The sequence below is a fragment of the Vanacampus margaritifer genome, chromosome 4, assembly GCF_051991255.1.
Source record: "Vanacampus margaritifer isolate UIUO_Vmar chromosome 4, RoL_Vmar_1.0, whole genome shotgun sequence".
In the NCBI taxonomy this organism is placed as follows: domain Eukaryota; kingdom Metazoa; phylum Chordata; class Actinopteri; order Syngnathiformes; family Syngnathidae; genus Vanacampus; species Vanacampus margaritifer.
The window spans coordinates 21,595,417-21,622,845 of NC_135435.1; the positions used below are offsets into that span (position 1 = coordinate 21,595,417).

At 40.1% G+C, this 27,429-nt stretch overlaps 4 protein-coding genes across 6 annotated transcripts in view; 3 read left to right on the top strand and 1 right to left on the bottom strand.

Annotated features, from left to right (window-relative positions):
- Nucleotides 1-1,276: 1,276 nt before the first annotated feature.
- Nucleotides 1,277-6,150, bottom strand: LOC144050249 (putative gonadotropin-releasing hormone II receptor). The gene is made up of 4 exons (XM_077563352.1): nucleotides 6,009-6,150; nucleotides 3,900-4,423; nucleotides 2,268-2,472; nucleotides 1,277-2,192 (listed from the first exon to the last, which is right to left on the bottom strand). The coding sequence occupies exons 2-4, from the start codon at nucleotides 4,401-4,403 to the stop codon at nucleotides 1,702-1,704; spliced, it is 1,200 nt and encodes a 399-aa protein (XP_077419478.1). The 5' UTR covers nucleotides 4,404-4,423; nucleotides 6,009-6,150; the 3' UTR covers nucleotides 1,277-1,701.
- A 4,023-nt stretch (nucleotides 6,151-10,173) lies between these two features.
- On the top strand, nucleotides 10,174-14,037 carry ddias (DNA damage-induced apoptosis suppressor). The gene is made up of 5 exons (XM_077563350.1): nucleotides 10,174-10,786; nucleotides 11,240-11,401; nucleotides 11,526-11,634; nucleotides 11,717-12,018; nucleotides 12,204-14,037. Exons 1-5 carry the CDS (start codon nucleotides 10,665-10,667, stop codon nucleotides 13,270-13,272), a joined length of 1,764 nt encoding a protein of 587 aa, XP_077419476.1. The 5' UTR covers nucleotides 10,174-10,664; the 3' UTR covers nucleotides 13,273-14,037.
- Nucleotides 14,038-14,365: 328 nt separating this feature from the next.
- Nucleotides 14,366-23,335, top strand: sppl2a (signal peptide peptidase like 2A). 2 transcript variants are annotated; one of them, XM_077564345.1, is made up of 17 exons: nucleotides 14,366-14,534; nucleotides 15,589-15,699; nucleotides 15,818-16,000; nucleotides 16,829-16,918; nucleotides 17,034-17,167; nucleotides 17,413-17,564; nucleotides 17,641-17,737; nucleotides 17,824-17,925; nucleotides 18,096-18,177; nucleotides 18,397-18,471; nucleotides 18,552-18,608; nucleotides 19,223-19,273; nucleotides 20,946-21,045; nucleotides 21,115-21,195; nucleotides 21,344-21,507; nucleotides 22,210-22,243; nucleotides 22,861-23,335. In XM_077564345.1, the coding sequence occupies exons 1-17, from the start codon at nucleotides 14,481-14,483 to the stop codon at nucleotides 22,899-22,901; spliced, it is 1,608 nt and encodes a 535-aa protein (XP_077420471.1). In that variant the 5' UTR covers nucleotides 14,366-14,480; the 3' UTR covers nucleotides 22,902-23,335. The 2 variants fall into 2 exon arrangements, with proteins under 2 accessions (XP_077420471.1, XP_077420472.1); XM_077564346.1 differs by lacking the exon at nucleotides 22,210-22,243.
- Nucleotides 23,336-24,248: 913 nt separating this feature from the next.
- trpm7 (transient receptor potential cation channel, subfamily M, member 7) overlaps nucleotides 24,249-27,429 on the top strand; it is a 45,816-nt gene continuing 42,635 nt past the window's right edge. The window contains exon 1 of one of the 2 annotated variants that reach the window (XM_077562830.1): nucleotides 24,249-24,467. In XM_077562830.1, coding sequence (XP_077418956.1) covers nucleotides 24,465-24,467 — 3 coding nt within the window. In that variant the 5' untranslated portion in view covers nucleotides 24,249-24,464. The remainder of the gene's footprint in view (nucleotides 24,468-27,429) is intronic. The other variant, XM_077562829.1, reaches the window with a different exon arrangement.

The following is a 27,429-nucleotide window of genomic DNA, read 5'->3' on the forward strand; positions in this document are numbered from 1 at the left end:
TTCCCCTTGGGGAGCCATTACAGCTGCGTCTTTGAGTATGAGGTGTGTTGACATCATGTAGAGGATCTGTGCAGCATTGTGTATAGTACTGCAGAGCGCTTTCTTACAAGTGTGCTTGCGTTGTGCCCGAAAGGGACAACTAATAAGTCACAGTCAACACTTTTAATCAACAAGACCCACAATTTACATTTTGACGGGCAAACATATTTTTTTAATAGCTAATGAAAGCAACATGGTTAGGTCTGCTCTATTATTACTATTATTAAGAATGAGGTTTTGTACTTCTTCTTTTTTTTTTTTACAATTAAAGTGGAAGTCAACCTTAAACATTCTTTGACAATAATATGTTATATGTGACCTCACTAGTCTAAACATGACATTCTGATGATAGATTCTGTAATCAAGCTGTTTTTATCCATCTCAGGGGGCGGCCATTTTGCCACTTGCTGTCGACTAAATATGACATCAATGTTGCTCAGGGGCTCAGGCAACGACCAATCACAGCTCACCTGTTTTTTGAAGCTGCTCTGTGATTGGTTGTAACCTGAGACCTGAGCAACAGTGATGTCATCTTTAGTCGACAGCAAGTGGCAAAATGATAAAAGCAGCTGGATTTTTCTGCTTAACTCATATTCAACTAATTAACATTATTATACAGAATAACATATTTAGACTAGTGGGGCTGCATAGAACATATCTCTTTGACTGCCAAAAACGTTAAATAACGTTTAGTAAAATCCTAGGGAGGAGTGCCAAAGACGTTAAAAGACGTTTGTTTCAAAACAGAAGTGAAACTAACCATTTTCTATTGTTGATTACTGAAAAACGGTAGAAACAAACTTTTTTTTCTGATGAAAGATGAGAGTCCAATCTTTCATTTGGTAGTATGTGTGTTTCCATAGTCCAAACACAACATTTTCTGTGGGCCTTGAAAGATCAGTCAAAATGCTTAAATCGGCTGGCACCCACGGCATCCCTTTTCTGAAAACGTCTGGCAGTCAAAGAGTTAATGTCAAAAAATTGGGGTTGACTTCCTCTTTAAAGATTTTGTATATATAAATATATCCAAGTTTTTAACCCCCCCCCCCCCCAAAAAAAAAGTTAAAAAACTTGGAATTATATAATAATAATAATTTAATATTATTATTATTGATAATATAATAAAAAATAAAATGTATATTTTTTTATATAAATAATCATTAGTAATAATTATAATTATTATTATTAAAAGAATTAAAAAAAAAATTCCCCATGTTAATAATTTTATTTTACTGGCTTCCATTACTTGTTACTTTACTTTCATTTTGTACTTTTCTCCCATATAAGGATGACTGAACATGTTCCTCTTGATTTTTCCCATGTGTGTGCGTGTGTGTGTGTGTTTGGGATTTTAAAATAAAACACCTTCATATTGATGTTCATTTTGATACATGGGTGAGATCTCCAGGTGTGCTCAAGTGACACTTTATACACAGATACAAGACAATGCAAAAGTATCGGGAGACCTGACATCTTTGCCTATTCGTCAAGAACACACAGTAGTTCATCCCAAAGGTGTTTGATGGGTTTCTCCCACACCAAACCCAACCAAGCGTGCCTTTATGGAGTGTTACAATTGTCCATATAGTGTATTTGTGGAATTTTGTGCGGAAAAATGCATACATAATATCATGCAACCCAATTGTGTCATTTGTACTCCCTTCATACGATGCTCTCCAGATCTCCGTGTACAGGCCTCTGTACGTTGCTGCTTCCTGGCGTTCCTCTATCATTATCACCGCACATTGGGAATGTCTCCTGGCTACTCGGACTCGCCTCCCGTTTAAGCAGCACAGCGTTGGCGGCAAAAGATCCGGTTATAACCGTGTTGACGTCCGAATCGGCGGCGGCTTTGGAGCTGCAGTGGAACCTGCGGAGGAGACCTTTGCGGAAGCGAATGGTGAAGAGACCGTAGATGAGCGGGTCCAGGCAGGCGTTGACCAGGCCGAAGATGAACAGGAGGTGAGTGAGCGAGTGGGAGACCTTTCCTTCTAGGTTGTCTGGGAAGAACCAGTACCAGAGGCCCAGTAGGTAGTAGGGAGTCCAGCAGATGATGAAGGACAACACGATCACGACGCTCATCTTGAGAGTCCTCATGCGAGCTCTGGGGATGTTGTTCTTGGAGCAGCGCAGATGTACCTCAGTGGAGGAAACTGTCAGGAGAACAGGAAGAGTAAAAAAAAAAAAAAAAAAAGTCATCTTTGATTCCACCAATGTATAAAACTCACCATTGTCCTTTTTCAGGCGCTTGGAGATCTCGAATAAGATCCTGGTGTAGCACGTGATCATGACCGCCAGGGGCAGCAAGAACTGGCAGAAGAAGGTGAACATGTTGTACGCCGTCTCATGCCAATGGCTCCCAAAACTTCCTCGTGTGGTGCACTGCGTGAAGTCCTCGGGATATTTTATAGTCACGATGTGGAACAGGAACATCTGAGTAAGATCATTTACAGTTGAATTCATGTTCAGCGTAGGCAGCTGCTTTCGTATATTAGGCTACATAGTAAAATCGGAAGTGTAAATTTAACTCCCATAGTGTTAAATTTAACACATTCTTGGACTTTATGTAGTTCTCACCAGTTCCGTTAAATTTACACTTCAAAAAGTGTAAAAAAAATTAACTCGTTCAATGGTAGAGTGAAATTACAACACCCAAAGTGTTATTATTTTACACATAAAAGTCAATCTTTTACACTTTTAAGTGTTATCTACTTTCACCTATCAGTGTTATTTTTTCACATGATCAGTATCATTTCTTAACACTTAACTCATTCACTGCCATTGACGGCTATAGACGTCAAAAATTCATTTTAACTATTTCTATTAGTTTAACATTTTTCCCACTTTTTGTGAAAACCTAGAATTTTTTTTATTGTGCATTTAGAACAGATATAAAATGTGTGATTAATTGTGAGTTAACTAGTGAAGTCATGTGATTAATTATGATTACAAATTTTAATCGCCTGATGCCCCAAATTTTTTATAATGTTTTCTTCTTCTTTTTTTTATTAATTAATTGCCATTGACGGCTATAAACGTCAAAAATTTATTTAAACTATTTCTATTAGTTAAAAAAAAAAAACAATCCCACTTTTGTTAACAAGAGTATGAAAACCTAGAATTTGTTATTGTACATTTAGAACAGATATAAAATGTGTGATTAATTGTGAGTTAACTAGTGAAGTCATGCGATTAATTACAATTAAAAAAATGTAATCGCCTGTCGCCTCTAATTTTTAATAATGATTTTTTTTATGAATTTATGGCAGTGAATGAGTTAAAGGTGTTATTTCCTTTCATTTTATGGTGTTAGTTTTTCACAGTTTTGTTGTTATTTTAATCATGAAGTGTTATTTTCCTTCCTTTTTGAATTAATTTCTCACAATTGTGTGTTACTTCTTGAATTTTTTTTATTTTTCAACCCAAATCGAGACAGTGGCACTCGAACCTAGTACCTAGCACTTGGGGGCAACAACACAAGTACCCCACGAGATAGTACAAAATTTTTGTAGGCCTAGTTCCCGAATTGCCAACAAAATATCCACTTCGTTTTTAGTTTTACAGAAAAAATAATGAAAATGTACTGTATACGTTTAAATGAATGATTTATGTAATTGTGTATATATTTATATAATGTATAGAGCATATTATGCAAAGTCTGCAGCTTCTGATTCCATGTTAGGTCTGCTTAGGTTTTAAATGTTTTATGTCACAAACATAAAGACTCCCTATTGTGTACTTCATTATTAAAACAAAACCCTGTTGCTTCATGAAAACATTTTTAAACATGATGATGATGTTCCAGGTTCGGATAGAATTGCTTGGTTATGCCCGTCTAATTTGATTTCAGGTGAGCTGACCTGAGGGATGGACAGCAAGAAACTCATGGTCCACGCCACCACCAGCATGAACCTGTTCCTCTTCCGGGCCTCGTTGATGGCCAGCGGGTGGAGAATAGCCGACTGGCGGTCCAGGCTGATCACCACGGTGACGAAGGCGCCCGAGTACATGGCCGTGAGCTTGAGGAACATCAGGAGCCTGCAGGCCAGGTCGCCCGCCAGCCACTGCACCGTGATGTTCCACGCCGCGTCCACGGGCATCACCACGAACGTCACCAGGAGGTCGGCCACCGTCAGGTTGACGATCAGCAACCGGACGTGGGATTTGCGCTTGCCGTCCGTGTAGGCCGCACGTAGCACGGCCAGGTTGCAGAAGGCCGACAAGCCGCACAAGATGAAGGTGACGATCACCCGGACTTTGGCGGCGGTGCTGAAGGTTGGCAGTTCCAGGCACGGGGATGACACGTTGCAGCTGGCGTTGGCGGGCTGGAGCTCCGCTGATACCTGATGCATATTAACGCCCATTTTTCTGAGGAGGACGCATTCTGCCCAACCAGAACAAGAAATGCTGGGTGAGTCGCATGCTGTTGCTACATGCAAATCCTTTTACAGGGGAAATACTAACATTCCAAGTCATATGCATCAATGATTCCCAACCACTATATCATGAGATAATGTGCTGCAGGAATTGAACTTTTTTTTTTCATTGAGTAGGCGTGGAAGAGGGTCTTGCCCAGGTTTCCCGTGAAATGCAGGTTTGTCTAACTAGTGGTTGTCGGCTGTATTTAAAGTGAAAGTCAACCTTAAATTAAACAATTCTTGACAATAATATCTTATATGTGACTTCACTAGTCTAAACATGACATTCTGATTAATAGTACATTTGTGGAATATGAGTTAGGAAGAAAAATCTAGACATTTTTATCCATCTCAGGGGGCGGCCATTTTGCCACTTGCTGTCGACTGAAGATGACATCACAGTTGCTCAGGGCTCAGGCCACGACCAATCACAGCTCACCTGTTTTCTGAGGCTGAGCTGTGATTGGTTGTTACCTGAGACCTGAGCAACTGTGATGTCTTTTTCATTCGAAAGCAAGTGGGAAAATGGCCGCCTTCTGATATTGATTTTGCTTCTTAATTCATATTCGACTAACACAATATCAACCGGAATACCATATTTAGACTAGTGGGGCTCCATAGAACATATTATTGTCAAAAAAAAAAAAAAAAGTTTTGGGGGTTGACTTCCCCTTTAATTATTTAACAAAGTTTACTGTACAGTTGATGTGTAGTTGTTTACCAGCCACCTTCCACTTAAGCTTCTTTTATCAGGTGTGAAATGATCCCAAACTTTGGACATTCTCTGTCTTTTTGCATTCTCACCCGCGTATTGCTACGTGAATCTGCAGTAACAGTGCTTATATCGTCACAGAACACGAAATTCTGTGCGTCTTGAAAGATCAGTGAAAATACTCAGAAATGGATAGCAATATGAAAAACTCTGAGATGAAGCAGACGTGCTAACAATTAGTGCACTGTGCTGTTTCTATCATTTAAATACACTGTGTGGGTCAGGTGGAACGGGTATTAGCATACGTGTGATCACGCCTAATTTGATGCACATCGTCTTTTTATTTATTACACCTGATTCATTTTGAATGCTTTTCATATCAGATAGTTTTCAACATTCAAATGAAATATTTAAAACCATGCCAAGAAGCGGTTAGTTATTGTTCATTAGAAAAAAAACAACATTTTAACTTAAATTAATTTAGTGATCAAAGGGCTAAAATTAGAAGAGCTGAAATTGTGAATTATTACAATAAGTGACACTGCACTTGTTTTGCATATTATTACTGTTTTTAATAATGACTCTTTAATTCATAGTAAAAATGAAAATATAATACATTTTCTAACAGAGCATCTACTAGACTTTATGCTATATTATTGCACATTTGCACACATCCACATGTACTTAATCTACCGAAATGACATTTTGTGTTGTCCTACTAAATTCACAATAAACTTACATTAAAGGAAAATGCATGCATTAATCAAATGATAATATGGCCCCATCTTTTATCCAAAATATATTTCTAAGCTTCATTGGAAATGAGAAATTGTACTTACTCGCTGCGTAGAAATGTGCTTCTGCGCATGTTTGGTTCAAATTGCTATAAAACCCCTCCGGGAGGGAAAGAAAGAAAGAAAAAAAGCTTTTGTTTATGTTGCAATGTACGCAGCCTTCAAATAAGACCAGTCCAGCATGAAGAGCTCCTCTTTGAATGCATGCACGCAGACACGCTGCGCCCTCCACATGCAGCCTGTGTGCCAATGAGGGAAGAGCAAAGGTGTGGCTTAGCTTGTTCATGATGAATACTACATGATTAACTTAAGTTTGCCTGTTTGCTAACATGCATTAATTCTGTCTGTCAGAGCTAATGCAAAATCCATGTGTCAATTTGTCTGTTGTGGTGACTTGAAGATCAGATAACATATTAAGAAATATTTATGCATTCACACACTTTTTCTTGCTTGTCCGCTTATTCATAGTACGTCATGACACATTGACCAAAAGTATTAGGACACCTGGCCAATACACCAACAGAAAGGTCAATGGGATAAATGATGGAGTTGTTCCCCTATAATACTTTCGCAATTGTATTTGACTACAGTAACCATTCAGTCCAAACATGTTCTATTGTATTCAAATATATTGTAATGGCAAAAAAAACATCCCTTTGGCAATCACTCGATAACCTGCTTGCATGTGTACGGTAGTTTTTCCCGGATGTGTCTGGCTGGATTAATTCCCCTGGTTGCATTCACAGCAGACGGTCAAGGAACACTCTGACCCAAAACATGTATTATCTTGTTAGCACACCTCCCTTTGAATACAAGATGTGTCACATTACCAAATTTGAAACAGTTTGAGTTGTTCTGTTTATCTAGTCATGATAATCAGGGGGCATGTAGCATCTATTGTGGTTTAGCAAAGGTCATGAAAGAAGGGGCCTGATGTGCTCATACGGATGGAAAGGTTACTTTGTATCACAATCCTCACAGTTGTTAGATTGGGGATTGTGTTTTTTTCTTTCTTTGTGGAATTTCCATATTCTTCCCGTGCTTATGCGTGGCACATCTCCTTCCTCCCACATTCGAAATAAAAATATATTTTAGGTTAATCTTGTGCATGCCAGTCATTTTTACACGGTTAATTTTCAATAGAGCGGGAGATCGACAGGCGGATCGGTGCAGCGTCTGCAGTGATGCGGACGCTGTATCGGTCCGTTGTGGTGAAGAAGGAGCTGAGCCGAAAGGCAAAGCTCTCGATTTACCGGTCGATCTACGTTCCTGCCCTCACCTATGGTCACGAGCTGTGGGTCGAAAGAACAAGATCCCAGATACAAGCGGCCAAAATGAGTTTCCTCCGCAGGGTAGCCCTTAGAGGTAGGGTGAGAAGCTCGGTCATCCGGGAGGGACTCAGCGTCGAGTCGCTACTCCTCCGCATTGAGAGGAACCAGTTGAGGTGGCTCGGGCATCTGGGGAGGTGTTCCGAGCATGTCCTACCGGCGGGAGGCCCCCGGGGACGACCCAGGACACGCTGGAGAGACTTCGTCTCTCGGCTGGCCTGGGAACGCCTTTGGATCCCGTCGGAGGAGCTGGCTGAAGTGGCTGGGGAGAGGGAAGTCTGGGCTTCCCTGCTAAAGCTGCTGCCCCCGCGACCCGACCCCGGATAAGCGGAATTGAAGACGGAACGGAATGAATTTCAATAAAATGTACCATTTCCCTGTAAAGCAAAAATAAATGTATTTTAAATTTGACACCACAGAGAAAAGTCTTGTTAACAACCGTGCCAAATTTGAACGATTTAAAAATAAAATAAAATCATCAAGTACAGTTGACCACCGCTACTCACGGGGATAGCGGATTTAAAAAACAAACACATATACTGTAATTGAGACCTATTGAAATGTATTGGCAGCTTTTCCACACCACAACAACGAGGCACTCTAAAGTGGCAAAGCCCCTGTTTTTTTGGTCCCCCTCGCTATTGCGCCTTTCCCCGTGTGACGCGCATGCACTCGTGGACAACACTGAGGCGCTATATCTCCTCCTCCAACAAAGCTATATAGCTATCTAATGGCAATTCGGTACTACATATTTTTTTATCTTGAAACATTATGCGTTTAGCAACAAATCTCTGAATTGACTTTGCCGGCACCCACAAAGTCTTAGATCACATTTTCATTCCACTTCTCACCATTTACCCGCTCACTCACACACAGTCGCGTTTGCCCATTAGCCTGGAATACTGTTGATTTCATTTTCTCACTGAGCCAAACAGCTCTGAAAGGCATTAACACTATCATCCTTTTAATTGTTCCCCTAGGGCCAAATTCAAGCGGTGTCACTAATTTGTACATGCTACATTTGAACAATCTTATTAAAAATGATATACTGTTCAGTACAGCACTGTCAAAATATTTAACTAGACTATAATTAGAAAGTATTCATTAGCGGGACTCTGCTTACAATCCACTAAGAGTCCAGGCGTGTTTATTTATTCAACTGCAGAGAGCTACCAGCATGTACTGTATTATCACGGCTCAGCTTGTGAATGTCACATGACTCAAACTCAGAAAACAGGTGAGCCATGATTCATCATTACCTGAGCCCTGAGCAACTGTGATGTAATTTTCAAGTAGAAAAATGGCCGCCACCTTGAGATGGACAAAAAAAGGTGGAAAAGTGCAATATTACGGAATCAGAATGTCGTGTTTAGTTTAGCGGGATCGCGCACAATATATTAAGAATTTTTTGACTATATTGAATCATTTAAATCGAAGAAATTTGACAGTTTGGAGGGGCCTTATGTTTGCCTAATTATTAGTCCAAAGCTGAAAACTTGTTTTGTTGCCACTTGTTTTACTACCAATTCACATGAAATAGATGCATCAAGAACTGTCCGATAGCATCTGGGGCAGATTCGCCGGACAGGCCATTAGCTAATTGGCATTGAGGGAGGGCATGTGTGACATCACATCACTATCCCTTTGGCGTCATGTTGCATTAGCGACACTACTCGAGCGGAACCAAAGGATTAAGAGGCAGAATGAACAACGCAGTGAAAGATAGTGAGAGCTGACGAGAGTGGCCCCTGAAAAACAAGCTATTAAAAAAAAAAAAAAGATGCATGTTTTGGAAAAGATCATCATTATGCGCAGCAGTATGTTTTTCACTGTATTGGCTGCACAGTTGCCATTTGAAACAAACAAGATAATAAAAACCATTAGTGTCCAAATAGGGCAATGACAATGACGCACGTTCAACCCTACAGAAGACCTTGACTCCCAAATAACCAGTAAATAATTAGGTTACTAATGTTCTATTATGTAAAAGATGTGGGACTTTTGCATAAATCCTGGTGGTCTTGGAATATTGATGAGGAAAAATAAGCCAATCACATATTCAACCATTTAAATGTGCTGTATGCTTATATCATACTAGCACGGTCGTTAGTGGCCCCAAAAGTTTTAAAAAATGCAAATATGTAAAAATAAATAAATGTTAATAAAGGCCAACATTTTTGTCTGCTATGGAGATATACATGGAGAAAAAAAGCAAAAAAAATTGTATGATATTTTATAAGTCCCTCATATAGACCAGTGGTGACTAAACTTTTGTGCTCAAAGGCCATTTCAATCTATTTTCTCCAAATTTGGTTAATAAAATATTTTTTTCACAAATCGATACAAGTCGGCATATCCAAACTGACCAGCTTTCTTTTTGGGAGATGCTAGAATTCTGCTAGACAAATGCAATGTGTCAAATTGTTTACTTTAATAATAAAATAAAAATCTCCTTTTTAATGTTGTTTGTTCAGTAATGTAACAAACAAAATAAATTTTACATTCATATCTAAACAAATTCATCCATCCTAAACCGCTTGTCCTCACAAGGGTTGCTGGAGCCTATCCCAGCTGGCTTTGGGCAGCTGGGAAAGGTTCCAGCTTTGGGCAGTAGGCGGGGGCACACAGAGACGAACAACCATACTCACAATCACACCTATGGACAATTTCGAGTGTTAAATTAACCTGCCATGCATGTCTTTGGAATGTGGGAGGAAACCGGAGCACCCGGAGAAAACCCACGCAAGCACGGGAAGAACATGCAAACTCCACCCAGGAAGGCCGAAGCCCGGACTCGAACTCACGTCCTCTGCACTGGGAGGCGGACTTGCTAACCAGTCAACCACCGTGCCGCCTTCTAATCAAATTTTTATGTACAATTATATATCAATCAATAACTACCGTTTTTTAGGAAAAAATAGATGCAACAATTTGCCCACCCCTGATTTAATAGTGTATAAATGCATACATAATTGGTCACTAATTACTAATCAACAACAGAAAGAAGTCAACGCGTAATGTGTTAGAATTTACCGATCTTTTTCATATTGGACTGGTGCGTCACCGATGGTGTCCGTTAGGGGGCGAATGAGGAGTACACACTCTGTATCCGCATGCATATGGACACGAAGAAGAAAACTTATTGCACGAAAACCATTGGTTGAAATTTTCAAAAACTGTTTATTTTTACCGAGTTGATTTTTAACTATTCGTCTCTTTTTTTTGTTTCGGATTCATAAATGGTACGTGGCAATGGTAAACTTGCCAAAAAGCAAAAATGGTTAGGGAGTTCGCCCTATGACGTTAACATATTAGCTGCTAGCCGAGAGTCTCCCGTCGGCTCTGCGGTAAATTTAAACCGCTGGTGGACAAAATGTCTGTTCGTCGAGCTCTGGTGGACTGTACCGTGCTGTCTCTACAAGATGCCTGTGTGTTTTATCCATGCTGTAAAAACTGCTTCTGCAGAATGGATGTGGAGTCACGGGACACGACGAGGTGAATGTATCAAAACAAACCCTAACCATGTTTGGTCTTGAGACGAGTCAGTCCTCCTAACTGTAAAATCAAATGACATTCTGAGTGGTGAGACAATATACAGAATATTTATAGCAGGCTCATGCAACTTATTTAAAAGGAACATATTTAATGACATTTAAAATGAAACAACACGTAAAATATTGTATTTTTTAGGAAAATACAATCACAGGGAGTTTGAACGTCACTGTAGTTTGAATTATATCCTACAGCTAGTGTATTGTTATACTTTGTCTTTCCAATATGTCTTATGTGCCCCCACTAGTCGGGTGATGTGGAGGGCTGCATCTGGCTCACAATCCTTGGGTGTGACACCTGTGATCTAGCTAATGAGTTAATGTTTTCATTGAGTAGATAGATCTTCCATTTTGTATCCATATTTACACATTTTCTGTCTTTGTGATTCTACCAAAGATCCAGATGTTCCAGGTGTACCTACTGCTGCTTGAGGTGTCATCTGGAGTACAGATATCGTCTTTCGCTGTTGGTGACCAGGGACACAAGTATATTTGGAGTCACCGTGTTTGGCAGCTGTCTGAACCCATTCTTTGGCATCCCTGCAACTCAATTTCAAAGGTGAGAAGACATCTTCTACATGCGGTAGAAGAGGATTCAACAAGTTCTATGGGCATAGTGGGGAAAAAAAATCGAATGTTTTAATGTTCAGGTGTATTATTCAGCCTGGCATCCATTTTGACAGGATATTGGAGACCACGGATGGACCACCTGAAGCATCAGCCGGATCCAAATTGCTGGTGAAGGCCATTGAAGACTGTTTTGTCGGCAAACATCTTGTCTTTGGAATAAAGGTATTCTTATATTAAAACAATGGCTGCCATGTACAGTAATTGCAATATTTCTGACCCCGCCCCTCTCCTCTGTGCTCTGCAGGTGACAGATTCTAAAAGTTGCCCATGGTCAGAAGATCATAATCCGGGTGCTAGCAAGGAAATGGCCCAGTTTACTGCCACTCAATTGATTTTCCCTAAAGCTACAAACCCGGAAGGCCACTGTGTCCTTGGTTACTATCAATTTCTCCTTGGGAAAGCAGAAGAACATCAACGGGAATCTGTTGACCTCAACAAGTCCTGCGGAATCCTGACATCAGCGCTACTACGCATTCCTCAAGATTCTGCTGCCAGCAGCTTCAATAACATCACTCTCTCCCGTCTTTTCCCCCACTCCCCGCAAAGGTAATGCATCATCCGTGTTCTTTGATTTCATCATATGCTCAAATGTGCTTGACACCGCTCTAAACACACAGCCCTCGCCGCTCCATGACAACGATTTGCCAGCGATTAAACCAGCACACGTGATTACGTGCGCCTCTCATGGAAATGTAAACGTCCATTCCAGTCACATTTGTTCTCCCTCGCAGGTCGCAGCACCGCGACGGCAGCCTCGCACCCACGCCGCCATGGCAACAATCACTGGGACTTGTTACTTCATCCGCCGAGCAGGAGCAGGAGGAAGAAGACTGCCGCGCACGTGATGACGACCAATCAACTGCCAAAGAGCAAAGACAGAACACTTTATTTGACACGCCGCCATTTTCTCTATTCTCGCCAAACAGAAATGTAGTCAACTCTTCCACCTTGAACCATTTGATGCCTTCACGTGTGAATTATCCCCTGGTCTCGGAGCGTCAGGCCTCCAGACAATCTGACGATTCACTCGAGTCGTGTTCGTTGGTGTGGGAGGATTTGCCTTTGTCTGAGAGTCTAACGGCGTTTTTGAATGAGGAGGATAAATATTTCAACACAAACAAAGACAACTTGCCTAATGAATGCATTTCTGTGTGTACTAATAAGGCACCAGGAAGCAAGCCCCGGACGTTAGCGGACGTTACTAACACTAGTGTGCTGAATGAAGACAGTGAAGAAGTCTACAATTGTTCTCTGGACCTGTTTGGTTTAAGCTCAGTGGAGCCGCACGAGGCAGACATGCAACCTCTGACACGTCAAAAGTGTGTCAAAAGAGCTCATGAAACACCTTCAACCCACTCGGATTATCCACTATGCCTTGACTTTATCCCATCTTCTCAGTCCACTCCCATTGTTCGAATACGTCCTTCCTCCTCTTCCTCATATCCTTTCTCATCCACTAAACATAGATGCGTTTCAAAAAGACAATCCAGGAAGCAACATCTTGCTATCCAAGGAAGGATGCTGTATGGGAAGCCGGCGAGTGAATGCGACGCGCCTCTGAGCCAATCGGAAGACAACCTTGTCGTTGTCCCTCCCACCTTTGCTGAACTCAAAGTGGAAAATGGTTGCTCTCAGGGAAAAACACCCTCACATGCCGTGCAAACAAAGCAGCGTGATGCAGCAGGATGTGGTAGAAACACACAATCGGATCGCACAATCAATGAATTGGCAGCTAATGGTTCTCTGTTTATGGACGAAGAATGTGATTGGTCCAGAGATCTGTTCTCGGACTCAGTCTAAAAACTTCTGGCTGTACCTCCGTTTAATAGAGTGAGGGACCGCAAGTGGATTTTAAGCAGTGGACAGGATAGTACTGTGGAACCTGTAAAGTTGAACACTATCCATTCTGGGATACTTGCCCATCTCTGATTTATTCTTTTTTTTTTTTACCTTTGGAAATGACGAGTCAAAACTATGTTAATTGAACCTTCATTGACAGCCAATTTTAACATTAATAATAAATTAACCACTCTTAATATTAAGACATCAAAACATCCATCCAACTTCTATAGCGCTTCACCTCATCAGGTGAGCTGGCGCCAATCCGAGCTAACTTTGGGCAAAAAGTGGGGTTCTTGTGAGATTTCATGAGGTCTGTGCGGTGTCATGCATGGCATAGATAAAAACTTCACTCCCTCCCTCTCCCAAAATTGTGGTTGGTTCATTAATCGGACGACTGACTGTGTAAACTCAGTGTGTTTTTACTGTGACTGGCTGGCAACTAGTCTGGGGTGTGCGTGGCCTCTCGCCCAACTCACCTGCAACCCTAACTAGGACAAGCACTATAGAAAGTGGTTGGATGTCTTCATTTATATGCACACTGCACTTTTAATTCTAAATTGCTCAGACATGTTTAAGGTAGTAAAACTGCTGTGCTTGCGTGTGTAACAGCGAAGGAGGGAGAACTGATGAGTGCCTGAAGCCGTTTCTTTTTAGCAGGTTTCGCAAGTCAACCTTTTTGATTGTAATTAAACAGAACAGATTAAATAAATGAATAACAACACACAGGCTTTTTACTTATTTGGGTGTTTAGTATTTTAACTAAAAATGATCACCGCCAAGTAAACATGATAAAATACTTTCTTTTTTAAACAATTGGATGTTGTACATGCATTCAAAAACGTCAGATTACAACGTCAGTTGATAAAAGACATGTTTGAGTTAAAAACAGGTGCTGGCGTTTCCGCTAGAAAAAACAACAAAAACATTAGTGCACACCGGCCAAACGTGGACAGTCGACTATCTGACGTTGATCATTACGAATTCGTATGAAAAACATCAAATCATTAATAGTATGTTCCTGGTGGGCGCTACTTTAAAGTTGTCATGACAGGCAAATCATTGGGTTGGCGAGTCACGTGACACGCGCCTGAAGGCGGAAGTGGCGAGATAGCTTGCGACTGCCAACTCTCGGTTCTCAATGTTGTGAGAAATCCACAGTCGACAAGATGGATAAAGCTGCCATATTTTTCATCTTTTCGGTTACAGTTCTGACGTCGCAGGTAGGTGTGGGAGAGGGAACAAAGTGGGGACCGTACTCGAACGAACAAACCAATCACTTCATGTCAAAGTACGGCAGTGATTGAAGGTGTTGAATATCTAATGTTAATTAAGGAAAACGCGTTAAACTGACTCCTATTATATTATTTTAAGTACATAATATAAAATTTGAGACGGTGGCTTTAATGTATTATATTCTATATCTATTGTCAAGCAGGCTAATAAATGCGTTAGCCTACAGGCTACTAACAAGTTTCGGTTTTTATTCTCTTCTATCGACTCTGCGCATGCGTTTGTCTAAAAAGATGGCATTATGTGGGAGAAGGGGTTAATGATGATTGTATTTATTTTACGTAAGAAAAAAAATTGACTTCATAAGGAACAGTTCCTTATTTGTGTCGCCTTGTAGACTGTGGATGTTTCATGACTCTTTGGCATAGGGGCTTTTCAGTAAACAGAAAAAAAAGAAGTGAAACTTTGCAAGGATGTCAAACTTGTCGTCACGGTCAACATCGTAGTTATGGTGACGGGTTGGAAAGGGGAATTCGTGAAACCACGTGAACGCACCTTACATCACCGTCAGTGACAGTGTTGTAGACAAGTTTCTGCCCCATCCCTGATTTGTTTATGCATCATTAAATAAACCTTTATAAAACAAATTTATATTTTTGTCAAAGACGGCACAAGTAAACACAAAATACCGGTTTATGTCACGTTTGACCACGCTCAGCTGCAGCAACCGAACTCAAAATAAAAGTCATTCAGAAGTTGACTTGCTGATGTGTTTTTGATCGTTGTTGTGATGCAAAGCCTGAATTAGCTTCAATAGTTTTATTAAAATTGCAATCTTTTGTGAAAACTTGGCCGATTTTATGCCATTTAAATGAATCATCAATACAGTTATGATCCATATAATATATAAATATTTGTTTTTTTTTTTAAGATGCGTTAAATGCAATGCAATTGGTTTACAGTGGTCACTCACTATTCGCTGGTGATACATTTGTACAGTATATTAATGTTTGTGTGCAATGGTTACACTGTATCTTCCCACAGATAAACTGTCAAGAGGCCATCCTGCACATTTCAGACGAAAGCACAGAACGGGAATTCTGTATACTTTACAATCGCTCATGGACCCCCCTGCCGGAAAGCCTTGATGCTGCTGTAAGCATCTCACTTGTTAAAATTATGCGCAAAATGATAATAAATAACAGTTTGTTTGGAACACACTTCATATTTAAAAAAGAGGGGGAAAAAATAGAATTTTTGTCGTGTCATCCAGGTGCCCATTCCGCTGGTGAACATGACATCCTCGATGCTATGTGATCCCTCGGGAGTCAGGCCAGATGTGGTGAAGGGGAAAGCTTTGGTGGTGATGATGGGGGACTGTACTTTCAGTGAAAAGGCTCTGATTGCTCAGGCCCTCGGTGCTAGGACATTGCTCATTGCAAGCAACACAACTCTGGTAAGACATTACATTTGTTGAAGAGCCCATGTGTCATTTATCTGAACATAATTAGGAATATTCAAAACTCAAATAAGGGGCCACATGGAGTGTAGGTGCGAGCCGCTAGTTGACAATCCCTGATTCAGCACCTGTCCACGTACATCAACAAATGTTTCATAAATGACTGTACAGTGTTTAGTAGTTGAATTATTGAGCACAAGTAAAGCTACCTACATAAATAACACAACACACATAGGCAAACAAATAGCAAAGTAGGCTCGTAGTCACTGCATCGAGATGGAAGCAGAAATATGCTTTCGCTCTAGACAGAGCCTTTTTGGTGCAAGGTCCAAAAACAGCCAACAAATCACGATATCTCAAACACTGTTAAATCCATTTCACCACGTCACACCAAATTAGTAATTTTATTGTTTTGGCTTGAGCACAACAAAACAGCAAATGAGTTCCAGCAAGTTTGGGAGATAGATTAATAATGCAAATTCACACTGCTAATTCATTATATAATACAACTAAAAGATTGGCGCTGTCAATTTTATTTTCACAAATCAATCAAGTCAGTCCCTCTTCTTCTTCTTTTTTTTACAAATTATTATCAATATATATATATATATATATAATTTAATAACAAAAATATATATTTTTTTTTTTGCAGCTGAAATGATTCTGTCAGACAGTAACGGTATAGCTACTATTAACCATTTCAAGACACTTAATGGAATGTTACGGACAGTAAAATAATACTGTTTCTTGGTATACTCATTAGCTATTGTGCCAATGCTAAAATTTTAGCATATTCATTGTCTTCTGCTCAACTTGTCATTTCAGACCTCTCCATCATCCAATGGCTCAGAGTACTCAAAAATCCAAATTCCTCTGGCCATCATGAAGTACAGGGACTTTGTGGAAGCACTACAGGTAAGTCCTGCCTGTCCTTAAGGCACCCTTTCAGCCATTCATTGATTTTTTTTTTCCAGTTCCCACTTAATTGCAAAAAAGTTCATTCTAACTAACCATGTCACTTTTCAATCAGGTTTTCGGCGATGGGATGCAAACAAGGCTTTACGCGCCGCTTCCCTCTAAAATAGATCCTAGCATCTTCGTCATGCTGTTGATCTCCATCATTACCGTTGCTTTAGGGGGCTACTGGAGCGGAGCCTGTGAGAGGTCAGAGTTTAATGCCAGCGGCGTAAGCGTCATTTGGAGGATTCCTGATTAATCTGTATATGTTTTCCGATAAATTCAGAATTCTGCTTCCAATCTATATACACTGTACATCTTGTGTAACATAATTATCATTTTACAGTATGTTAAAAAGTGCAGTTTAAGTGTTACCATAACGATAGTATAATAATCGTGATAAGCGGCTCAAATGATGGATGGATGGATGCTTAATAATGTGTTGGTGACAGAGAGCGTTTGATCTCGGGTGGGGGAGGAGCAAGTGGAGACAACAAAGCAGACACAGGAGACATTTCCCTCTACTCTCCTTCTAAAGTGCTTATCTTCGTCGCCCTCATGTGCGGCATGCTTTTCCTCATGTACTACTTCTATAATATTCTAGGTTGGTGGAACATGAAAGGAAAAATTCCAGTCAAAAAGATTTCAACTATTTTCACACGTCTTTCTTTTCCCTCCAGTGTACTTGATCATCGCCATATTCTGCATTGCGTCTTGCAATGCGCTGTTCAGTTGCATTGATGCGGTGCTGGACAAATTGGGTTGTGACTGTGGGAGGTATTTGCATCTTTTCGTCTGACATTTGGACCCCAGAGAGGTCAAAATGAAAGATTTCCTTTGCTAATCCTTGTTTCCTTTTTCAGTTTCACCATTCATAAAGCCAACCTTTCAGTGAGATCCCTCATCTTGGCCTCCGTGTGCATAAGCATCTCTGTGGTCTGGGCTGTCTACAGGAATGAAGACAGGTACGCAAAGCATGTTAGCAAGTGAGCCGAGACTCACTTGATTCAACCAAAATTTAAGAGGCATTCAATTTCAGAGGTTCCACTGTTACCAGTTTAATTAAAAAAAATAAAAAATTCTCCTCTGACATTGTGTATTAAAACCAGGATGTGTTTTTTTTGTTTTTTTGTAGGTGGATCTGGATCTTGCAGGATCTCCTGGGTGTTGCATTCTGCATCAACTTTCTAAAGACCCTCTCGCTGTCCAATTTTAAGGTAAAGTGTTCTTCTGCTATTTGTTGTTGTTGTCAAAGCAATACTTTTATATTCGACAGCGCTTTTGTCCCGAGCATAAAAAACACAAATTATGGAGATTTTTTTTTTATTCAATGGGGAACAATATATTCTTACTCCTGTCTATTTTATCTGCCAAGGATGTTGTGATTGCATCACCCAAATTTCATGATTGCATGTATTTCTTCTTTCCACTGACAGATCTGCGTGATTCTCCTGACCCTTCTTCTCGTTTACGACGTCTTTTTTGTTTTCATCACGCCTTTCTTCACCAAGGTATCACATGTCCATGGCCGTCATGCAAATTGGGTGGGGAAACACATTTATAAACATGTCTGCTTGGCATCTTTTTACAGGATGGCGTTAGCATTATGGTGCAAATGGCTTTGGGCCCAGGCGCATCAGGAAAGACGGTGAAGCCTCCATGCTTTTTGTTGGCTTATTATTTTCAGGGGAAATGTTACTTAAACAATTCTCTCTCTATTTGTCCTTTTTTTTTTTTTTTTTTTTTTTAGCATTGGATGCTGGTACCTGGGCATGGTTCGACCTCCAATTTAATAACACAGTTTCCTCTAGGAAATAATGTAATTAATTGGTAAATGAAAAGATAAATATTCTCAACTCGCATACAATTCTAAAGTAAATTAACCACTATTTTTAGTGAGACATAACAACTATAAAATACTTGCACTGATTAAGAAATATTATCAATATGTGAACTTTGTGCATGTTTTTAGCGACTTGATATGAAAATTGTATTTGCGCTTACTTAGCAGTCAAATTTTTGGGAGGCAGCACTGTTGCCTTAGCAAGAGACTATGAAGTTGAAAGTGAAGCTGTGAGGTCTAGTCATTATTATTTTAACATCTGGGTTTGACTAAACTTCACTCTGAGGAAGCGCAGTATACAAGTGTTCTACTTGCTAACATTAGCTTCAAGCTAATCTTGGTGTCGGCGTGTTGCTTGATTAACATCTGCCTGTTCTTGACTTTACTGCTCACTGTGTTTTTGTGGGGCTCTGTCACAGACAGGTAGCATTGTGGAGGTGCCGGCCTGGCCCCAGACTCCCACTGAGATGGTAAGATTGGCCTTTTCTCCTTCTCTCCACTACACATGTCTAACCTGTGCAAGGTGTGCAATTGATTGTTGATGATTTTTTTTTCTCAAGTAGTGACCCTGCTCTAATCCCATGCCTCAATTAAAGACACTCAACATAAATGCCTCCTATTTAGATAGATTTAGAACAGCTTTAAAATTTGTGATTAATCATGAGTTAACTACTAAAGTCATGCGATTAACTCATTCACTGCGATTAACGGTTATTGACGTCGAAAATTCATTTGAACTATTTCTATTAGTTTTTTCCACTTTTGTAAGCAAGAGTGTGACAACATAGATTTGTTTTATTGTTCATTTAGAACGGATATAAAATTTGTGATTAATTGTGAGTTAACTCGCATGAATCATGCAATTAATTACAATTTAAAAAATTAATCGTCTGACGCCCCAAATCTTTAATAATCTTTCCTTTTATTTATTTTTTATTGGGGGCATCAGGCGATTAATTGTTATTTATTATAATTAATGACATGACTTCACTTGTTAACTCAAGATTAATCACAAATTTTATATCTGTTCTAAATTTACAATACATTTTTTTCCTAGGTTTTCAAACTCTTGTTAACAAAAGTGGAAAAATGTTAAACCAATAGAAATAGTTCAAATGAATTTTTGACGTCTATAGCCGTCAATGGCAGTGAATGAGTTAATTACAATTAAAAATTTTAATTGCCTGAAGCCTCTAATTTTTAATAATCTTTTCTTCTTCATTTTTTTTTTTTAATCACATCAAGCGATTTAATTTTTTAATTGTAATTAATCGCATGACTTGCATAGTTAACTCTTTGACTGCCAGACGTTTTCAGAAAAGGGATGCCGTGGGTGCCAGCTGATTAAGCATTTTTGACTGATCTTTCAAGGTCCACAGAAAATTATGTGTTTGGACTATGGAAACACACATACTACCAAATGAAAGATTGGACTCTCATCTTTCATCAGAAAAAAAAGTTCGTTTCTACCTTATTCCGTTTTTCAGTAATCAACAATAGAAAATGGTTAGTTTCACCTCTGTTTTAAAAAAACGTCTTTTAACGTCTTTGGCACTCCTCCATATGATTTTATTAAACGTTATATAACGTTTTTGGCAGTCAAAGAGTTAACTCAAGATTATTCACAACTTTTATATTGGTTCAAATTGTACAATAATTTCTTTTTCTAGGTTTTCATACTCTTGTTAACAAAAGTGGAAAAATGTTAAACTAATAGAAATAGTTCAAATGAATTTTTGACGTCTATAGCCGTCAATGGCAGTGAATGAGCTAATGACTTGATTTCATAATATTGGTAAATTATCCCAATGTACTGTTTCAGTCATTTCAATAGGTGATAGAATGCAAAGTGTCCTTTTTTTAATGCAAATTCTGAGACGCCCTCCAGATTATATTAGATATTCACTCCTCTGTGTCCAGACTGCCAATAAATGGTGCTCACTCACATGCACATTTTTTGGCAATTTAATATCAAGCTTGATGGGTGAGCATTAACTCTGTTTTTACAGTATGAGCCATTTCTCCATAATCTCCCTTTGAGACTGATTGAGAAAGTAACTTTGAAGTGTAGATTAGCTTCCTCCATACATGAAATAATATAATTACATTGAGCTATATGTATCAATTATTATCTGTTCCTAGCTTCCTGTCGGGATGCGTGTCCCGCGCTTCTCAGCCTGGGCTCAGAACTTGTGTTGGATGCAGTTCTCCATTCTGGGTTATGGAGATATCATTGTGCCAGGTGAGTGTGCCTACTTCCTTCTCTGCTCATAATTAGATGCCAAGCTTGTTGTGTCTTTTGTTCCATCAGGACTTTTGGTGGCTTACTGCAGCAGGTTTGACGTTTGGGTCAACAGCACCAAGAAGATCTACTTCGTCAGCTGCTGTATAGGTACCTCAAAGTGGCTTGTGTGTTTTAAACATCTATGACATTCACCTTCTACACTGTTGTGCAACACCATTCAGTAGCTCAACTCACAGGAGGGCGTCGACCTAATCTTCCTCTTTGTTTTTATCTCGCCGTTCCATTTTATTTGTAGCCTATCTGCTGGGAATGATAACAACGTTCGCTGCGATGCTGCTGTCAAGGATGGGCCAGCCGGCTCTGCTCTACCTTGTGCCCTTCACCTTGATAACCTCTGCGACGGTAGCGGGCTGCAGGGGACAATTCAGGCAGTTCTGGACCGGGACCACCTCCTACGAGGTGAGCAGGGACATATGGTGCAAATATCGTTACTCTTCAGGAGTGATAATGACGGGAATATTTTTGCTCTCTAGTCGCAATTTGTTACCAGCAGTTTATACACCAGGCTGCAAATTATGCAGATGAAAATAATGTTTTTGTCAGATTTTATAAATAGTCTGTGCAAATGGAACTCAGCATGTTAGTCGTCAGAATAATTTGAGTGTTTTCAAACAAACAATGAGAACTGTATTTAATTTATTTTGTATTAAAAAAAAAAAAGTTTAAATGCACTGTTCCGGTTTATTATGCTCAGCATTGTTTCAAGACGTTGGTTGTAAAGAACTGAAAATACCGGTAGTCATTTGTTGAATTTGCATCAGTAGTAACAAAAAGCTATTTCAAATTTGAAAAGCCCACGATTAGCCCACGTGCCTGTTCTAAAAATAGCTAGTGATGAGACATTTTCATTTTAGCAATGTTGTAGAAATGATCATTTGGAAATGTGAACAGTGGCAGAGATGTATAAAAAATAAAGTGCAACGTATTGATATTTAGAATCGTTAACTTGATCAGCGTCTTGTCATAAATATAAAATAATGTTAAAAGGTAACCTGGGTAGTTTATTAGTACTTTAGTACTTATTAATAATGTATCAGTACTCAAGAATTAACTCTCACTTTCAAAAGAGATCATATTTTGACCTGACTTTGTCTTTATCAGGTGTTGGAATCGTCACGGGATCCTTTGCTGCCAGGTGTGCTCTTATTATCCCTCATGACAGCGCTCCTTTCGTGTCATGCCAGCTTCTTTTAACCCCCTTTCTTTTTCTTTGGTCATTTTTAATCGTTTTGTTTTTTTTCCAGTAAAGCAATCAAGAACATCTTAGCAATGGACGCGTCTGGCATTAATTCACCACTAGGTGTCCCTATGCATCCATCTCATTTCTATAGTGTGTGCGTCCTCATAAGGGTCAGGGGAGAAAACCCATGCAAGCGCAGGGAAAACCTTGTAACCCAGGACCTTTCGATTCTAAGGCAGACGGGCTAACTACTCTTTTCACTGTGCTGCCTTGGTATCGCTTGTTGATTTTTTTCCTACCCATTTCAGTTTTCTATGAGAAGCAAAATTAATTTCTGAAACAATATGATAGGATGACTTTCTAATAATGTATGTTACATTATATTCCGGCCATTTGTCCATTGGCATATGTCCATTCATCTTTTATGCTGTTTAACATACATGTTGTCACCCGCATGCTGCCGTTAACCTAGGAAGGCTTGTTGTGGCATGGATTGTTGTCTGTCGCTCTAGCTCTCTTGTTGCTTTCAAACGACAACAAAATGTTTTTTAACGTTTTTGTTCTCTTTACAGAGTCAAGAACCGACCACCCCGTAGATGCAGAACCATGCTGACCGACAAGCCAAATGCTGGAGTTTCTTTTTATTTCTAAAAATTGTGCTTTAACATTGACCAAGCAATGGACAATAATAGATCAGTAAATTTCTTAGATCAGTATGGGTTGATTTTGACTGCTTTGCAGAGCAGTGTGTGTTTAGGCTCTTTTGTAGTGTTGGAAAGGCTTTTCAGTGCCTCTCTTATGGTTAAAAACCCCCCCAAAAAACTCTTATGTTTTTGCCTACACATCCTGCCTTGACGCTGACTGAACACATAATGATAGAAAGCACTTTACTATATTTAGCGTGACTCATGTTTCATGACGAGTGGGCTGCGGGGGCTAAATAAAACACTAGCCACAAAATACTTTTTGATAACTTTGGATTTCTGTTGAGTGTTTTTATGATGTGATTTGTTTGTTGCCTTATATTAAATTAACAAGTATGTTGAATGTGTGTTTTTTTTGGTGAACGTCTTCAACACAAACGAATGACTCAACATTGACTTTACAAAACTTAGCCACAAGGGAAAATCCCTTTGTTTTTATTTTTTGTTTTTAAATAGCAATCTTATAAACGGGTCTTATCTTAATGAATTCCATATCCACAGAATACAATAATATAAAAACTAATAACGGATAATAACAAAAGGCTCAGTGACGTCTATCAAAGGTTCTCCATTGATATTAGTAAACGATGGACACTGATAAATGTTAGTGTTTGTGTAGTATCGTAGTGAGGATAAGGGTTCAGACGGGGCGACCCGTCGAATTTCATCTCCATCCTGTTCAAAGGTACGTGTTCTGAGTGTTCCAGAGGGCATAGGGGCCCTTGCCTTGGGTGTCAATAGCTTACTGTTCATTTTCATAGACGCCATCCGTATGAACTTTGCCTGACAACAAGGGACGACACAAACACGTGACCAGGAAACGTATTTTTCTTCGTACAGAACAAATTACATTTTTAAGACCTTGAATGAAAGGTTACTGCTTTCTTTGATTTGCGTGTGCGTGTTATTTTCTTGTATCATATTGCTTATACATTCTTTATGCAATTGTGCGTTTTAAAATGTTTACAAAACAAAAAACATTTCTGCGTAAGCTAATTTAAATGAGATTTTCATTGTAACGTTGTGTAATAAAGAGTTGCCTGTTGTATTTTAAAAACAGAGCGTAGTGTTTTTTGCCTCTCCTTGTAAACCTGCCTGTATTTTAAAAACAGAGCGTAGTGTTTTTTGCCTCTCCTTGTAAACCTGCCTTGTTAAATGTTCGCCTCCAAAACGCCACTTCGCTTGTGGGGTGGCCAGTACGATGTGGAGTACAACAAAGGCACATGTGGCAGGAGGCTCCTCCCACGCCATGTGACAGTGAGAGCTGGGCCGGCTGACTCAGCCGCTCCGTCACGCCGCGTCAGTCTGGAGTCGCACAATTATGAAAAAGCAACCTTCCGTTGGAGCTGCAGCCGAAGCGGATCTCTCCAGCGTCCACCGGGCTTTCTCTCCGAAGCTAATAACACAGATCAGCGCCGATAGATGGCTAGAAGCCACGACGGAGCTCCCCCTGAGTCTCAACGGTGACGAGAATGGTACGTGGCTTCTTCGTCCTCGTGTTGTAGCCCGCCTTTCAGGCGCTTTTGTCGGCTTGTCAAATTGGCGCTGGTGGGTCGTCGTGACTTGAGTGCGCATCGTTGAGTGGCAGGTCCACCCGTGCACGCGTTTGCCTCCGGCTCGAGGGGGGGACGCGCATGTGTTTGCTGACACTCCGGCTAACACACCGGGGCGTTTAAACGCCATTTAAAGGCTCCAGTATTAAAAGCCCCACGCATTCCCCCACACACACAGGGCGCATAGCAGGCTAAGTGGCTAGCTCGGTAGCGCTACATGCTAACTAGCTTACAGTAGCAGCTCTGACGTTAGCGGCGGTGTCAATAACAACGTCAACCCGCATTCTCTCTCACAAATATTGACGTTCTTAACAACATAGTTGTGGCCGAAAGACGAGTTGCCATGACCGCTGAGGGGTCGTTGCCACTGGGACGGGGTGACACCTGAGTCGGTTGGGCAGTTTGTTCTGTCACGGAGGTCGATAGGCGCTGACACCGCCGTTGGAGCCATGCACTCCCGCATTGGACTCTTCGCTCTGGTCAGAGCTGATGTTACACCTTTTTTTTCTTTCAACCTTCACGTTTATTTGACAAATAATACGTATTTATAGATATTTAATTGTCAGTTTTGATTGACACAGTCAGAGAGGCCAGTTTGTACACTAGTGTACTGTTTGTATTGTACTTGCAGTTCTTTCATGTTCCACGTTCCATTTTTTTCTGCGAAAGTATTCTCAGTATTCGCTGAAAAACTCAAATATTCACATTTTCTGTTTGACTTACAAGTGGCCCAAGTAGGCATGGGCCAATATTAGATTATGACTGTATAATAACCCTGAGCAAAATAATTGCAGTATCACTGTGTTAAAATTACAGCTCTAAAATGTCATTTAAAAAAAAGAGTAAATGAAAACAATCTATTTAATTTTTAGACCAAATATAGAATATTTGGTACAATAAGAAATATACACCATGATCTGAACCAAGCCATATGTCCATATGCTCATCAATTTGCATCCATTTTTGACTTCTTAATGTCACAGGTTGTAAAGGGAGGAGCCCCCCTGAATGGTGGTAAAGTACATAATGTGCTCAATTGTTCATTGATTAATCATTAATCAAATGATCGTTCCAAACTATAAACCTTTATTAACCGTGTAGGCAATGTTTCAAGTAACCCTTTAGCTGTCATTGTAAAATAAATGAACCACCTTTAACCGTGGGGTTGTAACACCCAGATGTCCCTCTATCTCTTTTTAAAGCATTCTCTTAGCGTCACACAATGGTAAAAAGAAGTTACATTGTTGGTAGGTAACTCTGTCTCCTAATTTCACATTCCTCCAAGTAGAAAACTGGAAAGAAGTTGGCGTGATGGCGGCAAGCCAGGAGCAAAACGTCTGTAAAAGACAGAGGATGTCCAAATTTGGGATTGTTTCATACCAAGCAAGATCAAATGGTGTGTGTTTGCTAAGATCGGCAACAAAAGGCAACATATTGATGTTAGAAAATATTCTTACTTGCCATTGCTAGCTAGAATGTAATTGTAATGCTTCTGCTAGTGTTGATTCTTCCACACAGCCGTTGGTGCACTTTAAATCGCTTTAGTCAACAAACGGTCAGAAAATAAATGCGTAATCATACACCAGCTTTGTAACTCATGGTGCGTCACGCAACACTCTTACCTCACCTTTTAAATCCATACACCTTCAAATCACAGATACTACACTAGAATGTGAGGATGGTGATCCCAAATGAACAAAAATGAAACCTCGCACAAACATGTTATTGCCTTTTATAATGTGGAATCTCTTATCCAATTGATTGATTGGATAATTGGTAGGATACTCTGTTAAAACAAAATATATTTGATAGCTGCAGCTCTAGTTACGTTGCCTCTTTGAGATGTTTTTATATTACATGAAAGTTGTGATTTCATTTTTGGCCTCAGCTCCAGTCATCAAATATTGAGTCAGTCACATGACCACTGTTATTTATCGTTCTTACGGATGTGATCAGCTCAGACTTTAGCAGCCTCTGAGCTGCCAGCATTTGATCTTGCATCATTCGGTTGTGCTCTTGGGGTAGTAAACTTGTCGCGCCTGTTGTGTGTCAAAATGTGTGTGTGGCTGCGGCGTGTTTCTGAGCCCTCTTATCTCACGCGCTAATCCATTTACACCCCACACACACTTGCTAATTTGAAGATGACTGATAAAGTTCTTTCCACTGGCCTTGGACAGACTTTGGAGCTAACTCGGTCACAGCCTCTCATTTGGTTCATTTCTTCGATGAATCCAGTGCAATGAAGTGTAGTTCCTGCTTCCTCACATACCCTGCCAAGTGAATCTTCATATTGGGAAAGCTTGTATAGTTAGTAAGTGTAAGGATACTGCACACTCGTATAGGTTTTACCTAAATGATTCTCACTGCTCTTTAATCAGCACCAGCACCGGTTAAGCCCCGCTTCTCACTGGCCGACATAACTGTGAGCTCCAGATCGAGAGAGGAGAAGGCATCACATGCTGCGCATCACCAGGATGTGCTCGCACTCGCTTGAAGGTATAGCAGCGATGCGTGCGTGCCACACAACGCAGTGCCCTGCTGAGCCATGGCCACGGGGAACAAGTGTTTGAGCTGTCACGCTTTGGTCCCATGACTCTTTCAATGGAAACCCTCCAACGATTTCAATTTATTCCCCACATCCATTTTTCTTTTGGAATTTTTTGGGGGAATGTATTTCACAATTGCTAATCCCAGCAGTGGTCATCATGTCTGCCTCGCAATTCCAACCCTAACTCCCACCTCTCGCCCAAAGTCAGCTGGCATTGGCAGGAGCTCACCCTGGATCCTAATGAGGATAAGCGCTAGAGAAGAATCTGAGTATCCAATGTTTTATGAATAGCCCTAAATTGTATTTGACTCCCAAATCCATCAAAAATATATATTT